Source organism: Nestor notabilis, unplaced genomic scaffold, assembly GCF_000696875.1.
Source record: "Nestor notabilis isolate BGI_N333 unplaced genomic scaffold, ASM69687v1 scaffold9859, whole genome shotgun sequence".
In the NCBI taxonomy this organism is placed as follows: Eukaryota; Metazoa; Chordata; class Aves; order Psittaciformes; family Psittacidae; genus Nestor; species Nestor notabilis.
Genome location: NW_009942409.1, coordinates 6,462 through 32,277, shown reverse-complemented (window position 1 = coordinate 32,277; position 25,816 = coordinate 6,462). Strand labels below are relative to the sequence as shown.

Genomic DNA, 25,816 nt, shown 5'->3' with positions numbered 1-25,816 from the left:
CCCTACACCTTCCCTCCTGGACACAGTAAAGATAGTTTTGTCCCCCTGTTGCCTTCATTGAGTTCTGGCCAAGTGTGTGCTCTCTCGTCCAGTCAAGAGCCATTCCTGCAGAAACTGGAGTGGTTTAACCCTCCTCCTTGTTGTAAATAGGATGTTAAACATGGAAAGGGGACAAAAGAGCAATAGCAGTGAGCTGAGGCAGTGGCTTATGTTGACAGTTTGATTAGTCTATTGGAAAGACTTCTGAGAGATTATTTAGTTACAGTGAGAAGAAGGGGAAGATTAAGACTTTGTGTCCAGCAGAAGAGGGCAGGACAATAGCCTGTGAGTGGGAATTCAGACCAGCAAAATGCAAAGGCACAAGTTTCAAAGAAAAAGACAAACGTCCAACACTTGCTGCAGATTCTCTGACTCTGATTTGAGTGTCTTCAAATCCAGCCCGTGCTTTTCTGAAAGAGCTGTTTGAGCCAATACAAATGAATTCCTCACCCTTGGGGTAAAAGGATCAAATCCAATGATCACAGGACACAGCCCTGCCCGGCTTTGCAAGGAGGGTTCTTTTTTCCCCTGTCCTCTGGGGTTTTGAAGAGGGAGAGCCCATATGGTCTGCATCCTGCTATGATTTCTGCCTTAATGGGCCTCTGCACGTCTCGAGAGTGGCTGCACTGACAGAGGCAGCAAAAGGAGGAGGATGTGCTCGAGCAGCACTGGAGGAGCTTGGATCCAGCTCTGGTGTAAGGGGGGCTGCCAGGAAATCTATATAATTCCTTATTTCCTCTCTCAACAAAGGTTAACTCCTCCATCAGGTTTCGGTATCAGGTGATACACATGGAAGGACAGGGGGGGACTGAATGTACCAAGTTTAAGCCAACTCAGTAATTTGCAACAACATTATGGTAAGTGCAGCCCACAAATGAATCCAAGTCCCCAGTGCAGGGGATGGAGGAAGGATACTGGGTTCCCCAAACGGCTGTGCTGAACATCCTCCCAGTGCCATGGCATGTGATGCTGAAATAGTGCCCTTTAACTCAAAGAGCACGGAGGAAAGTTTCTCTGTCCCCTGTAGGTTATTGTTGGGTCTGGATCTGCTCTATTCCTTTCTGCTCCAAACAGGCTTTGTGAAGAGATTAGCTTTAAATAGCTTCCAAGTGCTCTGCCTGCAACTCATGTTGCAGAAGCATCCACGGTCTGCAAATGCCAATGGAAACCTGGGCCAAACCTGGATCAGTTTATTGGTCTATCACAGGCTTCCTGCATGCCCTTTGCTTTCCTCAGTCCCCCATCCTTACCTGAGATAACATATGCTGGGGACAGCACCCTTGTTAGGCATTTCCAAAACTCTATGGTTGCTCCCAGCATGGATCTTGCCCTGCACACCTGATCTGCACAAAGAGCAAAAGCTCTTTGTGTTGGAGATCGATGTCTTTTAGGTCAGGACTTTGGTTGCCTCCTCTTAGCTCATGTGGACCATGGTGGAGCATGGAGCCAGAAGTACATGGCTATGTACATCTTATATGAGCAGTCCAGGCACGTGTATGTGCTGGAGCAACAGCCCATCACTGATGTTAGTGGAGATCTGAGGAAGAGACATGCTATTTTGGGATCTCCTGTCAGAGAAGCAGACACTCATTTCTCACAAGAGAATGGAGAGCACCAGGCACCATGACTGAGGAAGGATTAAGGTAAAATTATGGTTTGGGCTCCCTAGGACAGGCACAACATGGACATACAGGTGGGAGTCCAGTCAAGACCACCGTGATGGTAATGGACCTGCTTTGAGCAGGCCCTCCAGGTAAAAGACTGACAGAGGATCCTTTCAAAATCATTCTATGCTGTGATGATTCCATGATCACTGCAAAAGCCTGGTGTGCTCAACCACTCAGAGTGTGGCCATGAAGTTCATAGCAATGGATGTTTTTCTTCAAACTGTACATATCTAAAAGGCTGATGTCAAAATTGCAGCTGGTTGTGCTGGTTCCACCTCCAGTCAACAGAGAACAGGCACCTCTGGGAGGTTACTTTCCACTGATTCCTCATCAATCCATTTACGCTGCATAAGGAACTAACCTTTAGATGTCTCTGTTATGGCCATCTCCACCTAAAGTAGTCACTCAGGCTCTCTTTGTAACAAATGGAGAAAATGATGCACTTTAGAACATGATCCACTGACCTGTTTTACCTGTTTACCTCTGGATGAGCTCCTCTGGATGGAAGTCTAGACGTGTGGTCTAGACACTTGGGTTTAAACTGTGCCTGCACATCTGTCTCAGAGTGCACTTCCTGACTTTCATCCCCACCAGAACTGGATGAGGCTACAAGCACAACCCATGAAAAGTGGATTATCTTTTGAAAAGACAAGCAGGAAAAGCCAACACGCTCTTAGAAAAGCCAAAGAGATGTTTCTCACCCAAACTAGCACAGGAACATGTACCTGACCCATAGCAATGCTCTCTGAAAGCCAGAATCCTGCCCACTATTTACAGAGCAATTCTGTTTTGGAAGCCTTTATGTTTGTTTCTCATTGCTCAGGGAGGGTTTGACTATAACAGAAATAAGGATGCTCAGTGAATGGACTCACCCAGGGATCAGGAGATGGGTCCCTCTATTGGTGGTACAACCATCAGTGCCGCCACAGTCCCTCTATCTCTGCACACACAAATGCTTGTGCAGGTGAATTATGTAGGTAAATGTGCTGGCATTTAAGCTCCTGGGCAACAAGAGGCTGTTCTGTTAAGATTGGAGCAGATTCAGAGGATGAGACATGGAGTGGGTGCACTGAAAGGACTATTTGACTTTGCTTTGAGCAGGTTCATTGAGAGACATGGTGGGGTGGTGGGGGAGAAGAGCATGAGGATTAAAAGGAGGTACTAGATGGTTCCAATGCCATTGCCACAAAAGCAATGATTCCTGCAACCGGTCCTACCCGTTTCGTTTGTCTGATTGGGCTTTCTTAGACAGTTGGAAGCTGGAATTGTCATCCCTCTGTCCAGAGCCAACACAACTGCTAGGACAGTTCTTCTTACCTTTCTCCCCATCTCTCATTTCCCCTTTTTCCTCCCTGTGTCCTCCCAGGCCAGCACTGAGATGGGAATTGTCAAGGCAAAAGCCTCAAACTTCCTCACCTTGTGCTTTTTTAACTCCTGGCCTGGAAAGCCTCTTGTTCCCAACTTGGGTCTGGTTTTCTCTCCTGAGTTATTTGATGTATTTCATCCTCAGATGGATGAGGAGACAGCCTGGGCCCATGTCCTTTGCCAGTATCAACTCTCTTTGCAGTCTCTCTGTCACGTTTACTCCTTTGAACCTCCTGGTGACATGAGCGATTGCTATGGAGGGGTATGGCACAGGACCTGGATGCTCCTCAGATCAGATGTGGTGTGAGGCACAGTCCAGCCTTGTGGAGAAGTCCCTCTCCCAGCCCAGGCAGCAAAGGGAGTTTGGTCAGGTCCCTCCTGCTCTGTTTGGGGGATTGCCCAGCCACAGGTCAGAGCCTGTGGCCATTCACCTGCAGTGGGACCAGTTCCCTCTAATGTCAGAAGCCCTTTTCCTGAGGAGTCCTCACAACAACAAAGGGTTTCATACCAGAGCAAGCAGATCCCTCCAGATTACTCTAATTTCCCCTTGTCTGAGCATGAGCAAACGAATCTGCAGTTGCATCCCTTCCATTATCCCTCTGCCCACTGGCGTGTGGATTAGTGTTGCTGCAGCAACAGCACTTTTGTGAGATGAGCCCATTCTGGGAGAGCTGCTCCAGTTTGGGTGACTCAGGGCTCTGTCATGGGCCTGAAAGTGATTTGGCATCTGCTTCCACCCCTTTGTCTTGGCATCGCACACGGTTTGGCTCTGACTTATTTGCCAGCAAATGCTGGAAGGATGGGAATGGGGGTGGGCAGGGCTTGGGAGCTGGAATCTGCTTCTCTTCCTAATGAATGCAGCCTGAATAAAGTTGGTGACAGGGGTTTGTGTCCAGGAACTGGGCTCCTTTATTGTCTTGTGCATCAGATATAAATGTTATGTTCAGTAATGCCTGGTCAAAGCAATGTCACTCTCAGTTTAGAAAACACAATCAAGTGATTTGGCATGGGAGAGAATCTATTCTGCAGGGACTGTGATAATATTCTTCCCCGAATTTACATAAATGCATATGATTTGCATATGCAAATGAAGGCTTGCAGGCTGTGACTGCAACAAACACAGCTAGATTTTCAGCACTGCAAACCCTTTCCTCCAAAGAGAGACACTGAAATTTGTTTGGAGTTTGCTCACTCCAAATGAGCAAGTCCTGACAGGGCTGTAGATCTGCACATGGACAGTGTGTGACCAAGGCCTCCACATTTGTTGGTGCTGTTGCCTCATCCCACTGCCAGTCCTGCCTGCGAGGCATTCCCAGCAAAGCAATAACCCACCACTTGGATTCACCTTCCTTTCCTGCCTCCTTCCCCAGTGCTGGCACTGATGGAGAGAAACATTTCTTACTAGGGAGGGAATGGGAGTGATGGGACGCTCCATCCAGAAATAAAAGGAAGGAAAAGACACGTCTCCACCCAGGCCAATGGGGATACTGGTCATCCCCTGTTGGTCAGTCAAGCCCTCTCCATGTGCCTCCAAGTTTGGGGTGTTGCTATGGAGGCTTTGGTGGTAGCTAACCCCAGTAGTGGTTAGTGTCAATGGTCTGGAAATCACCCTTTGTGAGCCACCAGCTTTGGCACTGAAAAGATCTGTTCAATGCCGGGATACTATGGGAACATCCAGTTGAACACCTTGGATGAGGATTACTACAGCCACCCCACTGTCCCGTAATCCGGGATGTGATCTATGATGCCTTTCTTTGGAAAGTCCTTCATTGTGCCCTGAGATTGGGATTGAAGATAACAGGGGTGGTTCTGCTCCTATAAACAGCCTGAGGTTACCCCAAAAAGGATGTGTTTTGCCCAAGAGGAGGCAGTGGATGCCATGGGCTTGTATGGAGTGTGGCTCTGGCCACTCTGGGCAGCATAGCTGAGACTAAGGCACCTAGTTCTGCTTCAGCTGGATGAACTGGATCTTAAAGTGCTTTATGTCAGATACAAGATGGAAAAGCTGAATTGAATCTGCTGGAAACCAGATATAGAATTAGTTCTGATGGTCTGTTGTGGTGAAGAATTGCACCTCTGCTGTCCCCTTTCCATAGGGCAGCATTCAGAGTGGTGGGGTGCTGGGCTCTAGGAAGATGTGAGACACAAACTGCCACAAACATTGCAGATAATACTGAACTTGCTAATGCACTGGGTCTGCTCCAAAGGTCAATGGCCACTGCTCTACGTCCTTCACGGATAATCTTGGCTATGTAAGTGTCATGGTTTAAACCCAGCCAACAACTAAGTCCCACGGGAAACACCATGAGAAACAAGGCAAGGCTAAAAGGTGGCTTTGCCCAGCATATGCAGGTTCCAGCAGTAAGCCAGGCCTCCTGCACTGGGCTAAGCAAGTTAGTTATTGCAGCACGGGCAGGTGGAGTAGAATTAGTACTAGTGGTATGGTGGGGAGACACCACCATGGCAATGCATGTCTGCCTCAGCTGTGCTCAATGGAATGCCATCGCTCCTTAACATGTGGGAAGCCTCCTCCGTGTCCTCTGGGGATAAAAAGCTGATTTTCAAGGACTAGACTATTTAGTCTGTGCAGATGACAGCGCTATCACCAGTGTGTCTCCCTATTGTCTGGGCTGTTCCTAATTCTCCTTGTAGTGCCTTTGTGCAAGCTCATTTATCTGATCAATGGTTGAATAAAGGTTGCCCCCAAGGTACAAGACCACTATTCATAATAAGGCTGTGAAGACTGCAGACAAGGCCCCAGCAGACGTGGGGTGAGACTCCTTCAGGGAGTTTGGTAGAGCTTAAGTCTCTAAAACTATGATCCTGAACATTGTACCACTGTTGCCTTAGTTAGAGGCAAAGGCTCCCTTTTTGTAAGGTCTTATGTCAGCTCCCAGATTCTTTCAGCTTTCTCACTTAACCAAACAGAAGCAACAGGCCGTGCCCCACAAAAGCCACAAAGGGGATCTTCATTTGTTGAGATCTGAAGGAGATTTACAGGAAAAAATGAGCAAACTGAAATGAAAAGTGATAATATACAGATAACCACAACTCGGTGTAAGCACGTGAAACAGAAACCGGATAGATTTCATTAAAAACTCATTAAAGGTGAGTTTAAGATAATGAGATAAGATTAAGATAATGAGGCCAGAGCACGCACAATGCAATAGTTAATTTGAAAGGCAATTGAAAATCTTTAGCAACAATGAAAAAACCCCCGAACAAGCATTGTTTTGAGAGCATCAGCAGTTACGAGAAGCACGTATTAGGTGAAAACCAGAGCAGTGGTGAGGGAATTGCACAGCTGAGGCATGGGATATCTGTGCTATTGGCTGGAGTCTGGGCTGGAGGCTGAAGAGAGAAGTCCTACAAGAAAAGAAATCATTTTGTTAGGTTTGCAGGTAAGTCTGGACCTGTCTGTGTTGTACTTGCAGCTGATGGGAGTCATCTGATGCGCGGCAGACATTTCAGCTGAGACCATTGTCCTGGTCTGCCAGGTAGTCCAAGGAGAGAAATAGGCACTCGGCTCATCCTAGAGCTCTGCATGTAAAACCCAATCTGCTAATGAGCAAGTGTCAATAAGGCACTAGCTAAGATGAAGCTACCTGCACTCCTCTATCCAGTGGGAGGAGAAGGGTAAGGAGTAAGGATTTGAGTAGCACTTGTTGGGACTCCCCTGGAGCTGTGAAAAGCCCCGGTGACATTTTCAAGGATCACTGCGTATTTCTTACTTACAATTCTTCCCTGTTTCTAGAAAGGCACTGCAGGAAAACTGGGTGACTGTGAGACATAGAAGTGGGGTTAGAATAAAGAGCAAACCGAGATTTTTATCACCTACCACTAACCCCTTCTGCTTCAAACTTGGAGGATCTATTTGTTGAAAAGGTGGAGGAAGATCTCTGGTGTCTGAGACAGCGCAGAGCTAGAAGGGCTCAGAAGAAGTGTTTCTTATTCAAAACTGCAAGATGCAAGTACTGGGAAAGGTGCCAGTTAGACCCGATTAGATTTGTAAGATTAATTAAAACCCAACAGGTTCAGAGAATGGTGTAAAAGACAAATTAGCAAATCAGGAAACCCATCTTTGGAAAAGGAGTTCGAAAGCTCTTTTATCAGAGCCAATTTGCTTATCAAAGCATACTTCTTTCATGCTCGCAGAGGTGGGAAAGCAGCTACACTGACAGTGCTGGTGCTCAACATTTTTATTGTTAGGGGTAGATACTCCACTTCTCAAGCTTGTGCAATCGAAGCCCTTTCAGCCAAGGGTCACTCACAGCTTCTTCCTTAGGTGACAGTGGAGGTTTTCTTGACTGACCTCCATCAACCTGTCTCTCTACTTAACATGCCCTGGAAACAGCTGGGGCAATACATTAGGCAAGAGAGACGAGACACATGTGTATGTGATCATCACCTTACCCAGTGGTTTGCAAATACCTCCTGTTTTGGGCTTGGTTTAGAATTTTTAAGGAGTTCTGGCTATGCTCCTCGTCAGAGTAAGTGATAAACAGAGGGCTCCTGGGCTGGAAGAGGTGGGGACTCTCAAGATACTCCTAGTCTTAAGCTTTCTTTTCAGGTATTATGATAGGAAAAGCTGTAAATCGTATGCAGTCAATGCACAGATAGCGTGGAAAAAGCTCTGAGTGTTAATCCCAACACAGTGTTTCTCAGTCTATGCCCCATCAGATATGGCCTTTATGCTGAAAACTTCAACTGAACAACCTTAAATAATACAGCCTGGTATCAGAAGCTTTCCATTACATCCAGTATCGCTGTAGTATTACCTGCAAACTTGAGTAATATTAAATCACTTCAATTTGTAGATACAAAATGAACCTCAGATCAAGTCAGCAAAAAGAAGATTGCATCTGCCACCAGAATTAAAATTAAACTTGGAGTAATTTGAGGAACATGAGCTATAACTGTCTATACATGGCATATGTAAACTACACAGCCAAGTTCCTGATGACTCCTTCCCATTGCAGAGCCTTTAGGAAAATCATTGATCCACTGAGAGGTATCAGGAACTGAAGAATGAGATTATGGGTATATGCAGGAGCTGGTGAACATCGGATTTGTCTCATCCCAACAACAGCCAGTGGAAGATAGGTGTCTAGTCTGCAGTCATGGGGTGGCTCTGTCTACCAACGGAGGGAAGAAACCGCGTGGTCAGACCTACAATAGGCTTTCTGGAGGTCTACCTTATAGAGAGGTAGCAGCAGTGCTTTGGTGATTTGCATGTAGTAGGATCCTGCCTTTCTGGGAGAGAATTCCCATTTTAATCCTCTTGCTATAGATTAGTACTGTCAGAAGTAGCTTCTAACATTTCAGAGCTATGCTTTTAAGTTGAGCATAGTTTCCATTACAAGCCTCATACAGAGTCATTGCCTTTAGGAAACTGAGAGTAAGAGTGTGCTCAAATAGAGAAAGAATGCCAGCCTTCTGGGTTTTTATTTCCAGGTCTGATGGTATCTCCCAAGACATGATGTCCACAAGATGTCATATCCATATGAACACAAATAATAACCACAAATCCATCTTCAAAAAGCCTTTGGTATGAGCTTTATAATGTTGGAAAAGTGGTAATAGCTACTCAGAAGTATTTCTTGAATGGACAAAGGCATTGACTTTCATCAAAGACTTCGGCTATGTCCACGTGGCTGGATGACTGGACTCTGAATCCAGAATTATTTCTACTTTAATGCTCAGGAATGCTCCATATTTGATATGCTGTCACATATTAAACCCAGCCAAACACAGGCCAGTGGGAAGGCAGCAACTAGTAGCTTCTAAGGCTCCTACTAGACCTGCCCCGGATGTTTCACTCCGGCCTGGCAAAACTTTCAAAACAGGCTCAAGTTGAGCCAAATCACCATAGATACCACTTTGGCTCAATCCAAGCCATGCAAATCGCTTCTACAACGCTAAGAGTGTTAACAGTGACACTTACCTAAACAAATACCACCCCTACCCCAACCAACTGTGATTTCTGCAGGTGAGGCATACGCTGATCGAAGCAGCATGGTTCTCATGCTGCAGGAGGGTCCCACACTCTTGCTCACATTGAGATCTCTGTCCCTCCGAGTGTCAGCTACATTATGAAAGTGCAATTTGAAAGTCAGAGGTGATTTAATGGTTTTAGGGTCATGTCCTCTGAGGGCTCAGACTGCCCAGGTCTATGCTGTGCATGCAGGGAGGGAGGAAGGGCTGAAGGCTTTCTTGCATCTCTCCTTGGCTCACACACCAAGTAGAGCAGTGACTGCACTACAGGACCCGGACACCAACAGAGCCAAGACAGATGCAGCAAGAAAGCATTAGGTGAAGACCTGTCATGATCTAGTTGGAGTGGAAATGGCTCATTTCTGGGCACAGAAGACACGTAGATATGGCAGGGCTGACATGAGTGACCATCAGGTTTCTCCTTGGCATGTGTGTTGGGCTGTATGTCGCCATTGTAAGCCTTGGGCTGCCACATGGATGAGAATTGCTTGATCGCTAGGTCTTCATGCAATGGTGTGCTGCAAAGGTCCAAGGACAGAAGGTCCTCACCTGCATGAGAACCTGGCTTAGGACACACCACCCTGAGCAAGGTGGGTGCAATCATGAACCTTTGAAGTTCCAGCTTGTGGCAATTGCTCCTTTTTATGTTGTTTGGCACTACAGAGAAAAGATTGGCTCTATCATACTTGTAAGAGCCTTTCAAGAAGCCGTATGCTGCTGTTTAACTGCCCTCAGCATCCTCTTGGCCAGATTAAGTAAGCCCAGGTCCCACCACCTTTCCTGGTGAGCCATGTACCCCATTGCCCAAGCAGGCAACGACAGCTCCCCTCAATCTGCTGCCCACACTCCTCCTCTCGGTGTACCCAGCACACAGCTCAGTCTGCCTGAGATGAGCACAACTGTGAGTTCCTGTTCCTGCGGGTAACCACATCACCAGCTCTCTGCCTGCACACACACGACTGTGTCGGTGGGGTGTGAAGTTTCTACCTGACCACATCAAGGTGAGTGTTGCTGTACAGCTGGGGAAGCGAGTCAGCTGAATCCATGGGTTGGCAGCCTCCAGCATCTCCAAAACCCCACAGGCAGCCCTGAGCCGAGAGCACTGGGTGGCCAAGTGCCCCCTGAATTCCCAGTGCTCTTACATGGGGTGCCTTAGGCAGGTGCTTCACTCTGTCAAATGAAAGATTCAAATGGAAAGTAACCAGTTTGCAATTAAACTGTCACTTAAAAGCCCTTTGGGACCACTTAAATTTACTTCTGAATTTAGTTACAAGAATGGTAACTGCTCTAGAGGAAGGTGTCCCTGCCCGTGGCAGGGGGTTAGAACTAGATGAGCTGTAAGGTCCCTTCCAACCCAAACCAGGCTGGGATTCTGTGATTTCCGGCTTAAGGGCAGAAACACTTTAAAGTCTTTATGTGAGTCAGAGCCCTTCTCCCTGTGTTCATCTGCCTCCAGGGTTGTGTTGGCACTGCAGGACAGAGCGGATTCCTGGGGCTGGGGACGCTCCTGGGGACATGGGTGGTTAGGTTTTGAGGGAATGAGACTTCAGATACTTAGGAGAATGCATACGTTCCTTATTGCTCTGTGCTGTTGTGTTCTACAAGCGTTTTGAAGCTGTTACTGAGCTCAGGACTCCACCACACTGCACTCTGCCAGGCAGGGGAGAGAGAAAACGAACAAGAGATGCTACCTGACCATGCTAACACTCTGCCAAGACCTGGCCTCACAAGGAGAGGCAGGGTTCACAATGTTCAGGTTCAGAAGGCCGTATGTCCTCAGAAGCTCTCCTCTGGCAATGATTAGGGCTTGCCCATGTGTGTCTGCTGTGCAGTACAGACCATGAACCTGAATTCCAGCTTGAAATGTTCTTTCTTTCACGGCACGGACTAACCATGGATTCCCACTGGCCATGCCGGGCTGTGGAAAGTCATAGAATCATGGAATGGTTTGGGCTGGAAGGGACCTTAAAGCTCCTCCAGCTCCAACCCCTGCCCTGGGCAGGGACACCTTCCACCAGAGCAGGTTGCTCCAAGCCCCTGTGTCCAACCTGGCCTTGAACACTGCCAGGGCTGGGGCAGCCACAGCTTCTCTGGGCACCCTGTGCCAGCGCCTCAGCACCCTCCCAGGGAAGAGCTTCTGCCTTAGATCTAACCTAAAACTTTAAACCCACAAGATCCCGAATGCTTGTGGCCATTGTTTATTGAGAGCGCTGTTCAGGAGCCACGCATCGCCCCAGCATCTCCCCTCCTCACCTCTGGCCTCCCTGCAAACCCCGCGTGGCTCCAGACAAGCTTTGGCACATGCCGGGGCAGCAGACTACAGCCGCCGGCGGTGTCAACACCCCGCAGCAGCGTCAGCAGAAGGTGACGTGTGGGTTGTGCGTCAGCTCTGCCCGTGCAGAGGTTCATCTGCCAGGGCAGGCTGCTGGTGGAGGTGCTTCAGCTCCGTGCGCCAGCCCAGGAGCCAGAGCAGCACCTCTGGGCTTACATGGTGAAGCGCTGTCGCTGTCACTGACAAACCCCACCACTGCCTTAGTTTCTACAACTGGCTGCATTTTAAGCTGTAGGGAATTTACACAAGGGGTCTTTTTCTTCCGTTGTAGTGCTACAGCAGCTGGATTGGCATGAGGAAACCCACTCTTATATCCTGATGTTATTTTGTTCCTTTTGAATAAAGCTTTAAGGGCCACATGCCTATAACAAAACACAGGCTCCAGGATTTGTTTTGAACCTTCGGAGAATGAAAAACACCCCAAGACTGCCAAGAGAATGAAGGCTCCCGTTCATTCCAGCAAGGTGAGACACTGAGAGCTAAAGAAGACAAGTTGCTTATCACCTCAGACTACATCTACATGCAAACGGTTTTCACTTACAGGTTTTTCTTAATGAGGAAGCAACTATGGGGCCAGTGAGAACACGTTTTGAAGTATCTATCTGCCTCTTTCTAGGGGCCCAAGGCCACTGGGATCCTCAGCCAGCTGCCAAAGCCTTTAGCTTCCCCTGAAAGCATTTCTGAGGGGTAGAAATAAGATTCAATAACATGACAGAAAAAGCCATTTTTTCAGTTGCCAATTCATCTGCTTAGAGGCTACTGAATGCTGGATGGGAAGATGCACTTGGTGAGAGTCACAGTTATAGGCACTGACCTATTACTACTGTGTCTTGATGGACTGGGGCTGATTTTTGTACTCCCTGTTTACACCAGTGACTCCAAATCTGGTTCTTTCTCCAGGCTAGTGACACACCAGAGGTTTTCAAGACTTCTTGGTGAATGATGCTCATGGGAGAGGGAAGCATTTGGTGTTTCTTCTCAGTTCACGGGTGGAGTTTTCTCCCTGATTGTCTTTTTCAGCCCCTGCCCATGTATTGGCATCCTGGGAATGGTTCCTAGTTGTTTCTTGGGAAACAATATCTCTGTTGGCCTGGCCATGGGCTATATTTTCATCTGAATTCTCTCAGGACATTACCAGAAAGCTCTGGTTCATCCATCAGCCCATCTATATACTGGACCCGCAATGGCTCAGGCATGTCCTGTTATCCATGCTGTCATTAGAGTACTTGGGATTAAAAACATGACTGCAGGTGTGATTAGTGCCTCTGCCATCCCGTCTGCTGGCATCTAAGAAGCCTGTTGACATGACCCATGGTTGCTGCCTATGCTGCTGGGCTACCAGCCATGGCCCCACTGCCCACTTTGCTTCCATCCATGCCATTCCTGAAGGATCAGGAAGAGCAGCATCCCTGGTCTCCATGACCTCACTACCATCCTCCATCTCTTCCTTCTTTGCCTCTCTTTTAGCAGCAGCAACCCAGACCGCATGTGTTGGACACGTATCTGAGAAAGCTTTTGTTGGCTTCAGCTCCTCTTGTCAGCACTCTCACAGGCAGCATTTGGGTGACCTTTTCCCATCTGTGCCCCATTTGTTCCTTTTCCCTGCTGTAATAGGATGAAAGCACATGAAGAAGGGCTGGACCTATGGCAAAATACCAGCCCTGCTCACTGAAGGTTACATCTACACTCCATGCTACCCCTGGACCTTGCTCAGGTATTGACTGGGGAAATGCCACTTGGATGGGGACAGGATGTCAGGGAGTTGATAGCAATCCATCAGGCTGGACTGATGGGCTTTGCAGCCCAGTAGCTCCACCTTCCTGCTGTCACCATCGAGCCTGGACACTGCAGGTCTGTGTTTGCACCACAAAGTTCTTCCCTTTTCATGCCATCCATCCGGACTGCTCCCTGTGCCAAGAGCCTCACTGCCTTGCATGTAACGTTTCACCACTGAGGCCAAGGGCAGGATTCACCCTCCACCATGACAATGTGCAAGCTGGAGGGTTGCTGTTGGGTTGTGCTCGCTCAAGATAATACAATCATCTTCTCATGGCTCCTCAATAAAAATACAGCTCAGTGCAAACCCTCAGCAGCTCCATCTTTGTGCTTTTATCCCTTCTACTGTCACTGATGTCGTGCTTCCTGGCATTGTCTGACTGCACTGTGCAGCAGCTGGATTATTTCAGCCACCCCTAAACCTATTTACAAGGTGATGAGGCCTCATTCTCACTGCACTTCTTTTTCTTGTGCACATTCAGACGCTTCCTCATCACATTAGGAATAAATGTTTTTCCCAGTTGTCCCAAAGCAGAAATGACCTGGTTTGATTTTGCTGCCAAAATATTTCCTATACAGTAGAAAAATACCCAGGAAGGTTGCACCAGCAGGACCAGGCACGACCTGTCAGCAGTCCTGGGGTCCTGCAAGATGAACAGTCTTCCTGAAGGTCTTGTTTGCAGCAGAGATGGGTTTAGCTGAGGATAAGGAAGCACTGATGATCTCTAGGCCAGCTTGGTCTGGAGGGGTGCAGGAGCCCAGCACAGGGGACCGGGCTGATGCTCTGCCCCATCTTTGCTTCCCTCCTCCTGTTTTGGGGCATATTGAACCCTGCAAGTGGGACTCATCCCCCAAAGTCAGCTCTGTGCCTTCCCATAGATCAGAGGATCAGGAAGACAACTGGAAAAGGATGCTTTTTTAAAGAGAATGTATCGTGCTAGAGCACACTGCACACAAGATGCCAGCTCCACGGAGCAGGTATTCAAAGCCTCCAGTGGGACTGAAGGAGATAGGTTATTCTGTGTGCTGTAGGAAGCATTGTCTCTGCCTGAGCAGTCGAGGAGCCCTGGCCCAGATATTTCTGCCCTTCTCCCTCAGCCTTCAAAACCCCTCTAAACCCCTGTGATAGACCCTCAGCCCTAAGTGGGGCATCTCATCACATCCTTTCAGTGCAGCAGAGACTCTCTGGCACTTTGGCATTGCCAGAATCTCCAAAAAATATGTATGATGCAGATATATTGAATGGAATTCTGCAGACAGCTTGTTTGACTCCCTCCTTTCCCATGGATGCTGCTTGCCATGCCCCCGGTGTTTCTGTCTTACATGTCCTCCGTATTGTTCATTTGGGGTGAACTTGTGGGGATTTTGGAGAAGGCCAGGACATGGGGCAGGCATCTGTCTGCAGCATCTTCTCCTGCAAACAGGGAGAGACATTTTGATCATGGGGGTATTTTTGCTTCATGGGGAAAAACAAATCTTTTCGTCGAGAAGATTTTGGTTCCTCGCTCTATGAGTCAAAACCCTCCTTGATTCAGGCGTTAAATCCTGTTTTATATCAAAGCCTGAGGCAGGTCAGGAGCTGGTGAGACCCTGGGAGAGCTGATGTCACAACAAGGTATCATTGCCCCATGCAGATTCTTGCCTTTAGACCCAGCCATGCAATTTCGACCTGTTCTACAACCCACCGCGCACCCCCGTTCAGACATGCCGGTCCCCACATGAAGGAGAAAAGGGATGGAGGGAATCAAAGTGATGCTGCCTCTATTTCAGTGGGCTCCCCTGCCCCAGGCTCAGGTCCTGAAGTTAGGCAGCCACACTCAGGGCGAGGAAATCATTTAATTCTTCAGGAAAACCTGCTGTGATTTAGCCATTTCATGAACCTGCGTAGCTTTTAAACGTTTCCTGAGCATGGACTTCTCATTGTATTCCCAGTCTTTCTCTACTGGAACTGCACATTTTCATTCTCAAAGTCCACGGTAATAAGTAGATTATTACAAAAAAATCCAGCTTTTCCCTTCTGCTTTCTAAATATTCCCAGACATGGCAGTCCATTCCCAAGTTCACTCCCACCTACTTCTTGCCATCTCCATGTTGGCACTAAAAGGATCTAATTCAGTGATAATTCAGTGATAATAAAAAAGACTTTTCTGGAAAGGCGAAAATAACCCAAGAATCTTAGTTCTCATATTCCAGCATCAACCTCTTTCTTTGCCATAATAGATCATTAGGCTACAGCCCCTACCTGGCACATACAGAAACTTAATGAGATATATTCCAATGAGAAATCCTACATGAGGAAGAGAGAAATTAACTGAAATCTTCTGTTATGCAACTCCCTGTCTGCTGTGTTTCAATGACCTGAAATATTTGATTCTGGATTTTTTGTTCGGAAGCGCTTCTGCTCACATTTTGTTCCTATATTTATGCATCGAGTGTTACATTTATTTGTAAATTAACTAACTCAGGTTACTCATCAAGCCCATTATAAGATGTAACCAATTCTTTTAAACATGATTTTTATTGTTGGTGCAAGGAGCAAAGTGACAATTCCATCATTCAAAAGAACAAAATCCATCTTTGAGGAATTTTACTAAGGAATATTTTCTTCAGGTGCCATTTGCGTTCTCAGCTTATTTGCCAGACTAAATTCACATGACAGAATACAACAAAAGAAGAAACAGAAGTCCAAAAACTGTAGCAGCCAAAAAGAATATAGAATTAATGGGGATTTCTTTTTTAAAGGATTGATCACAATTTAATGGAAAGGAAGAAAATCCCTGCTACAGAGCCATACGACAGCCAAAATTCCTATTGCACAAGAAAATAAACCCGCATCCTTTTACATCCAAACCAAATGCCTATTGCTATAGGGACGAAAATGGAGAAATTAAAGAGTGGTGAGGAAGGCTCCATTTGTGCAAAGGGAAAGCTAAACCTTGCCCTTTCAAAATAACCCCCAAACTTTTCAGTCATTACCAGCCAAATTATGGAAGAAATTATGCTTAGAATCAAACATGCAGTTGTGGCCAGCTCAGCAGGGCGAAGGGTGGGAAGGAAGGAACACGCATCCACACAGATCCCATAGCTAATAATTCATTAATTCATTAATCAATCATAGAAAGAGGGAAGGGGGGGGGAAGGGGGGAAGGAATCTTACCACCAAATTGGGTAACCGGCTAAGACCTTTGTGCCATTGAAGAGAAAAGATAAAATTAGTCCAAGCAGGTGGTAATCCATTAGTCCAGGCTGGTGCAAGGGAGGAATCTCAGCGAAGTTTTCAGAAAAACATGAAGTGTGGAAATGAAGAATCCCCGTCCTCCCAGGAAAAAAATCATAAATCAGTTCAGAATACAAGAGTTAAACAAGTCCCTGGTAGTGCGGGTGACTTTCTGCCTTGTCAGAAACACACCTCTCCAAGCCTTTCCCCTGTAGATCATCCAAAAGCGTCTATTAAAAAGTGCAGGGCTTGGGGATGTCAGCAGGCAGCCAATCAGACCGCATGGCCCAAGGTAAGGGATGAGTCTCAGCTCAGGGCTGTCAATCACGCTCTCCTCCCCCTCCACCCCACAACTTTGTTCCTTGCTTCCACAGACAAACCCTCTTTGCAAGAGACTTTACTGGGGCAGAGATTTTGGGTGTTGGGTTGTCTGGGGTTTTTTTTTCGTTTGGATTTGGGGTTTTTAATTTATTTTTTTTTTATTTTTTTGTTTTTAATTTCACTTTGAAACCCAATTTTTTGCTTTTAATTTCACTTAGAAACCCAGGATGCACCGACTTTGCTTCTGGCTTGGTGTGCCAAGACTTTGCAAGGTAAGGATGAAGGGTGACTGTGATTGCACTTAATCTCACGGTGGGGGTGAGATAGGCAACTTGTTCTTTAGATGGAAAGGGAGGTGAACATTAACCCTTGCAGGAGGCAAAGCTAATGGGAGCACCGAAGAGGCAGAATAACCCTCCAAAAGTGCTGATGTGGGCAAAACAGGCTGTAAATTTAAATGAAATGTGCACTGCTCAGGTTTATCTAAGTGTGCGGGTGGGATGGATGGAGGGCGAAGCAGTGGCAGCCTGGGTTTCTACTGGTAAGAGGTGCCAATGCATGGCAAGAGTGGAGCAGGCAGATGGGAAGATGTCCCATTGATGAATTTCTTGTGAAGTACATCTCTGGATGCAGAAAGATGAGAATATTATCCAAACCCCCCATGTAATTAAAAAGGAAATCACAAGCAGTATCACCTCTCTAAAGAGGTTGCGTGTTGCAAATAGACCCAACAGAGATTCTCCTTGAAAATCCTTGTTATTGCACAGAGACACTGTTTTCACGGGAGCTGTTCTGTCAGAGTAGCAGATCTAGGGGATGATCAACAGAATGGGATAAAGAAAGGGGAGAAGTCAAAGAAGTTGCTTTTGCTCCTAAAGCATCCTCAGCAATCACAGCTGCATTGCCTGCAGTGGAGCTGCCCAGTTTATAAGCTGGAGATTAGGAGCTTTAGGAGCAGCCAACAAATCGGTTTATTGCAGAGCAATGCCTATAACATAAGTCCAAGGTCGTATCTTGGGCAGCCCAATGAATCTCCTGATACTCTAGGTATAAATGCACTCCTTGATGCTATTTAATCACCAGGATGCACCTGCCTCATGCCTCTGTCTTTCCTGATTCCCAGTTCTTATGGATTTTAGTGTATTTGGGCACTGAATTAGTGAAGAGCTGTTCTCATAAGTGGTAATTTGTTTCCTGGCCATCATGCATCCAAGAGAGGACACCCACCAGATGTTCACTCTGCACCTTACCTCTTCATCAGTCCCTGCATCTGCTGCAAGGACCTGTGACCCATCATAGATGGAACAGGAGCTGTTACAAATAGACCCTTAAGATGTGACCTATCTCTTCTGGAGGTTCAATGAGTTTAGCAGGATGGATTAAGGTGGTCCTGTGTCTCTGTCTCTCTGGTTCCAGTGCCAGGGAATGTTCACAGCCACTTTTAACTTACTGGTTAAGGTAAGCCATGGAGTACCTGAATTGCCATTAAATAGCCTGTAAGTCTAACTAGCAAAAGCAGAACTGAAATTGTTACATAGGTTTGTACCTCTAAATGGGGGACGTTTTAGAGCCACAAATAGCCTGTAAGTCTAACTAGCAAAAGCAGAAATGAAAGTGTTACATAGGTTTGTACCTCTAATGGGGGATGTTTTAGAGCCACACCAACAAAATAAGGATTAAAAGTACTGAGCAAGGGAATTTCTGTCATTAAAATGTCAATCTGTTAAAGAGGCAGCAAAAGGAGAGAGTGAAGTGAGATATCTCAGGTGATACTACAGGTGGCTGACATCCCATGGAAGAGGTTTAAAAATCCTGACCACTGCAGAAATCCAACTGGGGAAAGCTTTTGGAATCTGAATTGAATGACTGGTTGGAGACCACCATCAAGGTCTTAGTGGCTGAGATGTTCCTGTCCATAAGATATTGGGGAACAATACAAGGTGCTCTTATATTGTGCTTCTTGTTGCTAGGATTGATAAATCAAGCCAATAACTAGCAACAAAATGCTGCTCCTTTTTGAAAATCAAGCAGGGGAAAGTAACTAAGACCCCAAATCCCAGAGACTTTGCTATTGTGTGTTGGGCAGAGATCTCAGTGTTGTGCTGGGAAGGGCTGCATTGCAAAAGCAGTAAAGATGCTAAAGTGCCCATCCACACCCCAGTAACTGCCCAACATTGTGCTGGTGTGGCCACAGACAGGTTTTGAAAGACGTTGTTAAAGATTTGATCCCAAACACACTAAAATTGAGAGAAAGCTCTCTATAGACTCTGGCAGATATCATCCTCTCACACCTTTTGATTTCTTCCATCCATTGTTACCTTTAACTGCTCTGATCATGGGCTGTCACAGCATCATGAGGAATTCATGTTGTCCTGCCTTTTGGGAATAGACTGTCTTCCAGGCATGTCTCCACTTGCTTTGACTTGGAAATCCTGTGAGATCCTGCGAGTAGAAGGTCCTTACTGTCTCTAACCCTGTTCACATGTGACTAATAGCGATGCCCGGCTCCAAGTTTCTCCTACTGAAATGACTGGAAGAGCAATGGCAGGTTTCAGCTGTGTCTTTGGTTGTATCAGCCTAGATCCCCAAAGCCTTGAAATGGGAGGCATGGCTCACCAAGGAGTATGACCTGCCTCACAGGGATGAAGTCTGTGCTGTCTGTGAAATGAGCAGACTCACTTTCAGTCTTCTCTGCTGTGAAATGAGAATCTGATGCGTAGACACTAAAATTATCCTGGGGATATTTCATGCTGCCCTGAACAAATATTTGTAAGTTCTACAGCAAACATTAATTTTAAATGTAATTTATGAGATTTGTCCAAACGAGTACAACTCCAAGATTTCGCTTACAGGTATCTCCCTGTGCTGCTGCCTGACAGTTCTATTTACTGAGAGTCTTTGCAATCACATCAGGCTGTCTAGTTTGGCAATATTGACTCTTGGAGACCAGTTTCAGTATGTCCAGAAGTGAAACAAGTGGAAGAATCTGGAGGTTTGGCTGCTCAAGAAAAGCCCTGTCACCTTTACAATGTCAGTATAAAGGTCCTTCTGTATTGTGCTAAGATCGTGGTACTGCAAACTCAGCCACTGTAGGTGCCAAGGCATCCGAAGGGATCTTTGGGTTTATTCTAGCAGCCTTCCAGGAAAGAAGCATTGCAATCACATTGAAAACATGCCTCTCCTTCCCCTTGGTGCTCTAATTTTTGCAGCTTCTCCTGATTTTAGCTTTTCTTCCTTTCTCTGACAGAATCTACCAGCAAGAAGAAGCCAAGTGCCTGGGGAAGGTGACAGGACCATGGAGTCTCCTGGATTCGTTCTCAGCATGCGTTCCAGCACACCAAACCTCTGATGAGAGAGACACCAGGAACTCAACCCTTTCTGGTGCAGTTCAGCTGCCCACAGTTGGTGTGAGAGGAAGAGGATGATTCCAAACACACAGCGAAGGACAAGAGATGGATGATCTGACAGAGGGGGTTTAGATGCCTGGTTTGGTGTGCTGGAGAAAGCAAGGAACATACAAGACCTGGGATCCATGGTGCAGCACTAAAGCAGTGGCTTCAGCATGCTGGATTTTTAGGTCAGCTCTAGTTCAGTGGTGGATGGTGGCTTAGCTGGGTGCTAGATGTTGAATTGCACATTTGGGCACTTCTGGGCATGGCCAGAAACAGAAACTGAGAAGGTGGGTCCCTCTAGATCATGATCTTTTAAGGGTTTTCAGGTCTTAGAATCAAATGAGTTGTTTTGAAGACCTTGATTTTGGTCTTAGTATGTAAAGTGGAGTTAACATAGCAAATACCTTCTTTGATGGCTCTCGCCATCACTCCTAAAGTAAAAAATTATTAAAAAGTCTGTGAAGAGCGGAAGAAATCCTTTCTCAAAGCATGAATGAGCTGACTGATTCCCTTCCATCTTAAACTACTGGAATCCTGTGTGTTCTGAGCGCATTGTTTGTTGTTAACTTGTGATTGGTAACTTCACACCTCTAAACTTACCTGTTCCTCAGTTTTCTTGGCCAAATATGCTCTCTCCTGGATCCTATGTTCCCTCTGGCTCTAACAGACTGTCCTCTGCTGTTTCTTGTTCATCGTATCTCAGTTCACATTAGCTGGGTACCCCAAGGCAGTCATTACCTGGAAACAGCAATCCTGTATTAATACCTGACCAGAGTGGGTTTGTAAAGAAGCACCTCAATTGTTATTAACATCATTTCTGACCTTCGGACAGGAGCATCTTTTATATTTCCACATATCTTCTGGATGTGCTCTACTGCCAGTGATCTGAGGGGTGATATTGCATTGTCTGACCTAGCACATCTCTTGCTCCTGTTCGGTGCCGCATCTCCATGTTCATTCCAGGAAGGCATTAATGGTACCTCCAAGTAATCCCATAGCTTATGTGGGGTTGCAGGGTTGCCTTTCATGTTTGCCTGCCTATGTCCAGTGGAGCACTGCCTGCAGTTGATGTATAAAGCTGTGGGGTGCCTACAGGTGAGTTAGCCACAGGGGAACAACATCTGCTGTTACAGGGAAATGGATCTTCACGTGCTCAGATGAGCACCGTGATGTTGTTTCTACTTGATATTTTTCTGGAAACCTCCCTTTGCTGAAGACACAGGTATGAAGCAGAGGAAAGTTGGGATTTAGCTGTTGAGATGGTGGTAATAGAAAGCTCAGAGTTTAGCAAAACCCTTTAATCGTTGCTTTCAGTGTTTTAGGAATAACTTTATGGCTTATTTTTTCTGCAAATAGCTTTACCTCGCTCCATTCTTTTATGAACTATTCTAAGCTCATGGTGTAGAAATCTTGCACTTATTTTCCAGTGATGGTAGAAACAATTTTGAACCAAACTTCTGCTGCAATATCACAGCTCTGGTTGGATTTTCAGATTCTTTCCTCTATCTTGCCATGGAGAAGCTCAGAAAAGAAACAAATGGCCTAGTGAAGCCCTAAGACGTGGGTTTATAGTGGCTATGACAACTTGGAGCAAAGAGGGCTGGCAATGAAGCCCACCTCAAACCTCAGTAAATACAAGGACATAAATACTATCTTGGATTGGCACCATCTTGCCTGAAATTGTGTTGGCCCACATTGCATCATGTGGGACACTGCTTCAACAACGGGTTTAGAAAGGGGCAGTATGTGTGATGATGCTTTGAAGTCTTCTCATCTACCCAAGTGATCCCTACTCCAAGTCATCCCTGCTCTCTTCTGAAGTAAAGGTAGAGCTGAATCTGGTAGAGTAGGACATTTGTCCCATCAGCAATCAGTTTTTAGTGGAGAAATTATTTCCAGGTAGATTTTAGTGTTCTCAGTCTTCACCCGAGCTGCTTTGGGCAAGCTAATGCCCAGTGCAAAAGGTCTCAGAAAGATTTCTTGCACAATGATGTGATTTCTTTCATCAATTTGAAGCAAGATGCAAGAGAGATACTACCAGGATGGTTGAGTTTGTGTAGAGCCCTGATTGCCAACGTGTATGTGTATGGTCTGCTCATAGGTTAATGTGAGCAAGCACAGATGGCTGAGAGTGGATGAGTGTGTGTAGATCAGTGTTGTAGGTATATAATGCCTTGCTTTTGGGGGGAGCAGCCTCAAAGCAAGTCCCAGAGATCTCTGGGGAACAGGTCCATATGGAAGGCTCTGTAAGGCAAGTGCATGTTGTCTCTGAAGCTGTGTAGAGAAGGGCAGTTTTACACCTTGTGTGTCCGAGGGCAGCCTGGCTCTATGGGAGAGGCTGAGCTGCCTTTCACAGCTGCAGTAAATCTGACTAATTGCACTAGCTGAGCAGATGAAGAAACTGTGCCCCAGGTCTTGGGCTTGTTTGAAGACAGCTCTGTCTACCTTGACATCTGGAGGAATGCATCCCGGGGCCAGGGGGAAGGGATGGAGAGCACAGGGAGCAGAGTCATTCCTCTCCCTTCCTTCCTTCCCTGGGACTCCAACCTGGCAATATCCTGGAGGCTGCAGAATACATGGTAAAAATGAAACCAGCTATTTTCTTGCTGTGGGCTGTGACTTTCCATTATGTTGTAGTTGGGAAACATGGGGCTTACATGAACTGTAAAAGGATAAAATACTGGGGAGGGATGAAGGGGAATAAGCGGGGGGAGCAGGGAGTGGGACAAATATCCCAGTGGGAAGCTGGGCTGGGCTTTGTTGAGCTGTGGCTGGGCTGGAGCTGAGTTTGGTCTGGGCTTTGCTGGTGCAGGAATGGGAAAGGGCGAGGGCAGGTGGTGGGAGGCAGGCAGGAGCTTGGAGCAGCGCCTGCGGAGCAGCCTGGTGGGGATTCAGTCCGGGAAGTTTTAATGACACAACAACAACAACAACAAAAGAGGAAAGGGGGGAAAGGAAGAAAAGGCTCCTGCAGGGCTGGTTGCCACGGAGACCCCAAGGAAGTTTGAACCAGTCCTGCTCTTTTCACAGCCGCCTTTGAGCCAAGGAGGGAATTATGGCTGGCGATAAAAGGAGACATGTGGCCCTTTGCTCACAGGGACCGGCCTCTGCAGTTACGAGTCTTCGGCTCATTTTCTCCCTTGTCCCCTCCTGCAATTATACATTCGGATCTCAGAGGGGGGAAAAAAAGGGAGAAGAAAAAAAATCTAGGACAAGTTGTGCACCCTTTGCCCTGGGGACCCGTCCCTGCGGGGCAGACCACTGCCTCTTTCAGCCCATTCTTCCCACTGGGATGCGCCGCCCCATTTCCTCTGTAGTTGTGGAATTCTTACGTGTTCAGAGCTGATAAACAGCTCACGCTGTCTGTCATCACACCAGTCCCTGCACCGAAACAGCCTCCACGAGGAAGGGGGGCCAAAGATCTTTCCCAGTGGAGCTGGAGACAGTTTTCCTCCTTGCCACAGCTCCTGGGCTTTTGGGAGGGATCTGGCTGAGCAAATGCCAGAAATTAAAGTGAAAGGGAGGAATTCAGCTCTGTGCTGCCTTACCCTGATTTCTCCAGTGATGCTGGCGTAATACAAGGCCCAAAGCTGTGTTGTAGTGCCCAGGTGATGCCCCGAGTTCTCCTCGTTGCGGGGTTAGAGCTGGATACTTGCACTTCCAGTCCATAGTGTAATGTGCTGCAAAAAATCCTCCTCAAGCCCATTGGATGTTATACACAAGGGAGGAAAAGGCAGAGGTGCCAGCAAAAGAAGTGAGTCTCCTGCAGGCATAGAAGAGCACTGGGAGCAAAGCATACCTTAGAATCATGTAATGGTTTGGGTTGAAAGGGACCTTAAAGATCCCATGGGCAGAGATACCTGAGCTTGCAGCTCACACCTCCTTGTCAAATGGATTAACAGAGCCCAATTCTCTCTCTTTTTTTCATGCTTTGTCAGGGGTATTCAGATCTTCTTGGACCTTTGATGCTGAGAGTGTCATGGTGAGCTAGGAAAGAGCAGGTATGGCTGGGGACATGGGGTAGTGACCGAGGCTGGGGTCTGCTCTCCCTCCCAAGCTTTAGAACATTGCTCAGAGCCTGTTTCTTTTCTTTTGTTGAGCTGTGGTGCAGACTTCAGTTTGTTTCCATCAGCTTCTTGGGTTTCTTTTTAAACTCAGAACTGTGTTTGAAGGGATCTTACTACCTGGAGAGGCTGTGGGATACCCATCCTTGGAGGTTTTGGAGATTCAGGAAGACGAAACCTTATGGCATTAGTCTTGCTTTCTGCAGGAGGTTGGATTAGAGACCTTCAGAGGTTCCTTCCCTCCAGTACTTCTATGAGTTGATGATGCTGCTTTGCTGCTTTACTGCTTTACAAGTTAGTTAACTATGTGATCTTACTTTTGTGTATGAGAATAACGTAAAACACTTAAATAGTCCAGAACTCCTTTGCAGGAGCCATCCAAATCATGGGTTACAAAGCCAAGATCCACGCAGCAGGTAATGTGTTCTGGGTAGCTGTGTCTTCCATTCCCACTGCTGCTTCCTGGACACAAACCCATGAACCTAATCCTCCTAACACCCAAATGGGCCTTTATTTCTCAGCTCCCACCATGCTTCTGCTTTGCAGAGCAGCCAGTAATGTCCAGGTTCTGTGCTTGGGACTTCTGCAGTGTCTGAGGACACTCTTTGCCTTTGATATTCAGGTAAAAATAAAAGGATCTGCACCCATCAGAGTGTGTGAGCAGCATCTTTCCTGTCTTGCAGCTTGACGACTGTGCCACCCTTTGAGGACTTATTGCCAGGGGAAGCTGGAGCTTTCTGGAGCTAAAAAGTTACTAGAGCTTCACTTTCAATCCCTGTAAATCCACTTCTGTTCCACAACAAGGCAAAAAAGCCATATAAAGCATCCCCCAACTGCATGGTCCTCTCTGTACTCACCCCACAGTGCTCCATGTGCAGATAAAGCAATGAAGGCTCCTCAGGCTCTCTTTGGGGACTGCTCTGGCTTAAATTTCTCTATCACAGTGTCACCACAGCCACATGTTCCCCTCCTGGGATTACCCCCTCAGTTATCCATGTATCCTGTTTGTGGGGCTAAATGGTGAATCACAGCTTAGCTGCTGTAAAAATAACCATTTTGGGGGGGAATAATCTCTATTTACATCAGTGCCACCTTCATATAGTTCTTGTTTTATTATCCCATCTTTTATGGAATGAACAGATTTTCTGTGTGTTGCAGCAGGGTCACTGTTTCTATGCTCATGAGATTGGATGTTTGTGTATCAGAACTGGAATGTCCAGCACACTGAGTCCTGCTCATACTTTTGCAACCAGTGTCTGACTCTCAGTTACTAAAGTTTCTCAAAGACCATCTTTAGTTTAAAGGAAGACTGTTCTAAAATGCAATGCAGGTGGTGCAGTACCTCCTGATGACCCACAGACTGGCTGCATCAGACCTGGGCTCTAGGGAATGAGCATGACAGGATGGGGGTCACCTGCCAGGAATGCTCGGGAGTGTGGGACACAGTGCCATCCAGCGGACCTGCCACGCTGACCGGGAACGCGGTCCCACCCGGCGGCCCTGCCACGCTGACCATGCGGCAGCAGGAGGTAGCATGTCCATTCGTGATGTAGTTTGAGGCACTGAGCTGTATGAGATGCTTTCCCAGTCCCACTATGGACAAACCTGGGCTGTTCAGCAAAGCCCAGGTAGCAGATTACATCCCTGAAAAC

At 46.8% G+C, this 25,816-nt stretch overlaps 1 protein-coding gene across 1 annotated transcript in view; it reads right to left on the bottom strand.

Moving 5' to 3' along the window:
• LOC104411060 (proto-oncogene Wnt-3-like) overlaps nucleotides 1-16,410 on the bottom strand; it is a 30,844-nt gene extending 14,434 nt beyond the window's left edge. Inside the window, 1 exon segment of the mRNA XM_010021390.1 lies at nucleotides 16,331-16,410. Within this exon segment, the coding sequence (XP_010019692.1) occupies nucleotides 16,331-16,410 (80 nt within the window).
• Nucleotides 16,411-25,816: the final 9,406 nt, after the last annotated feature.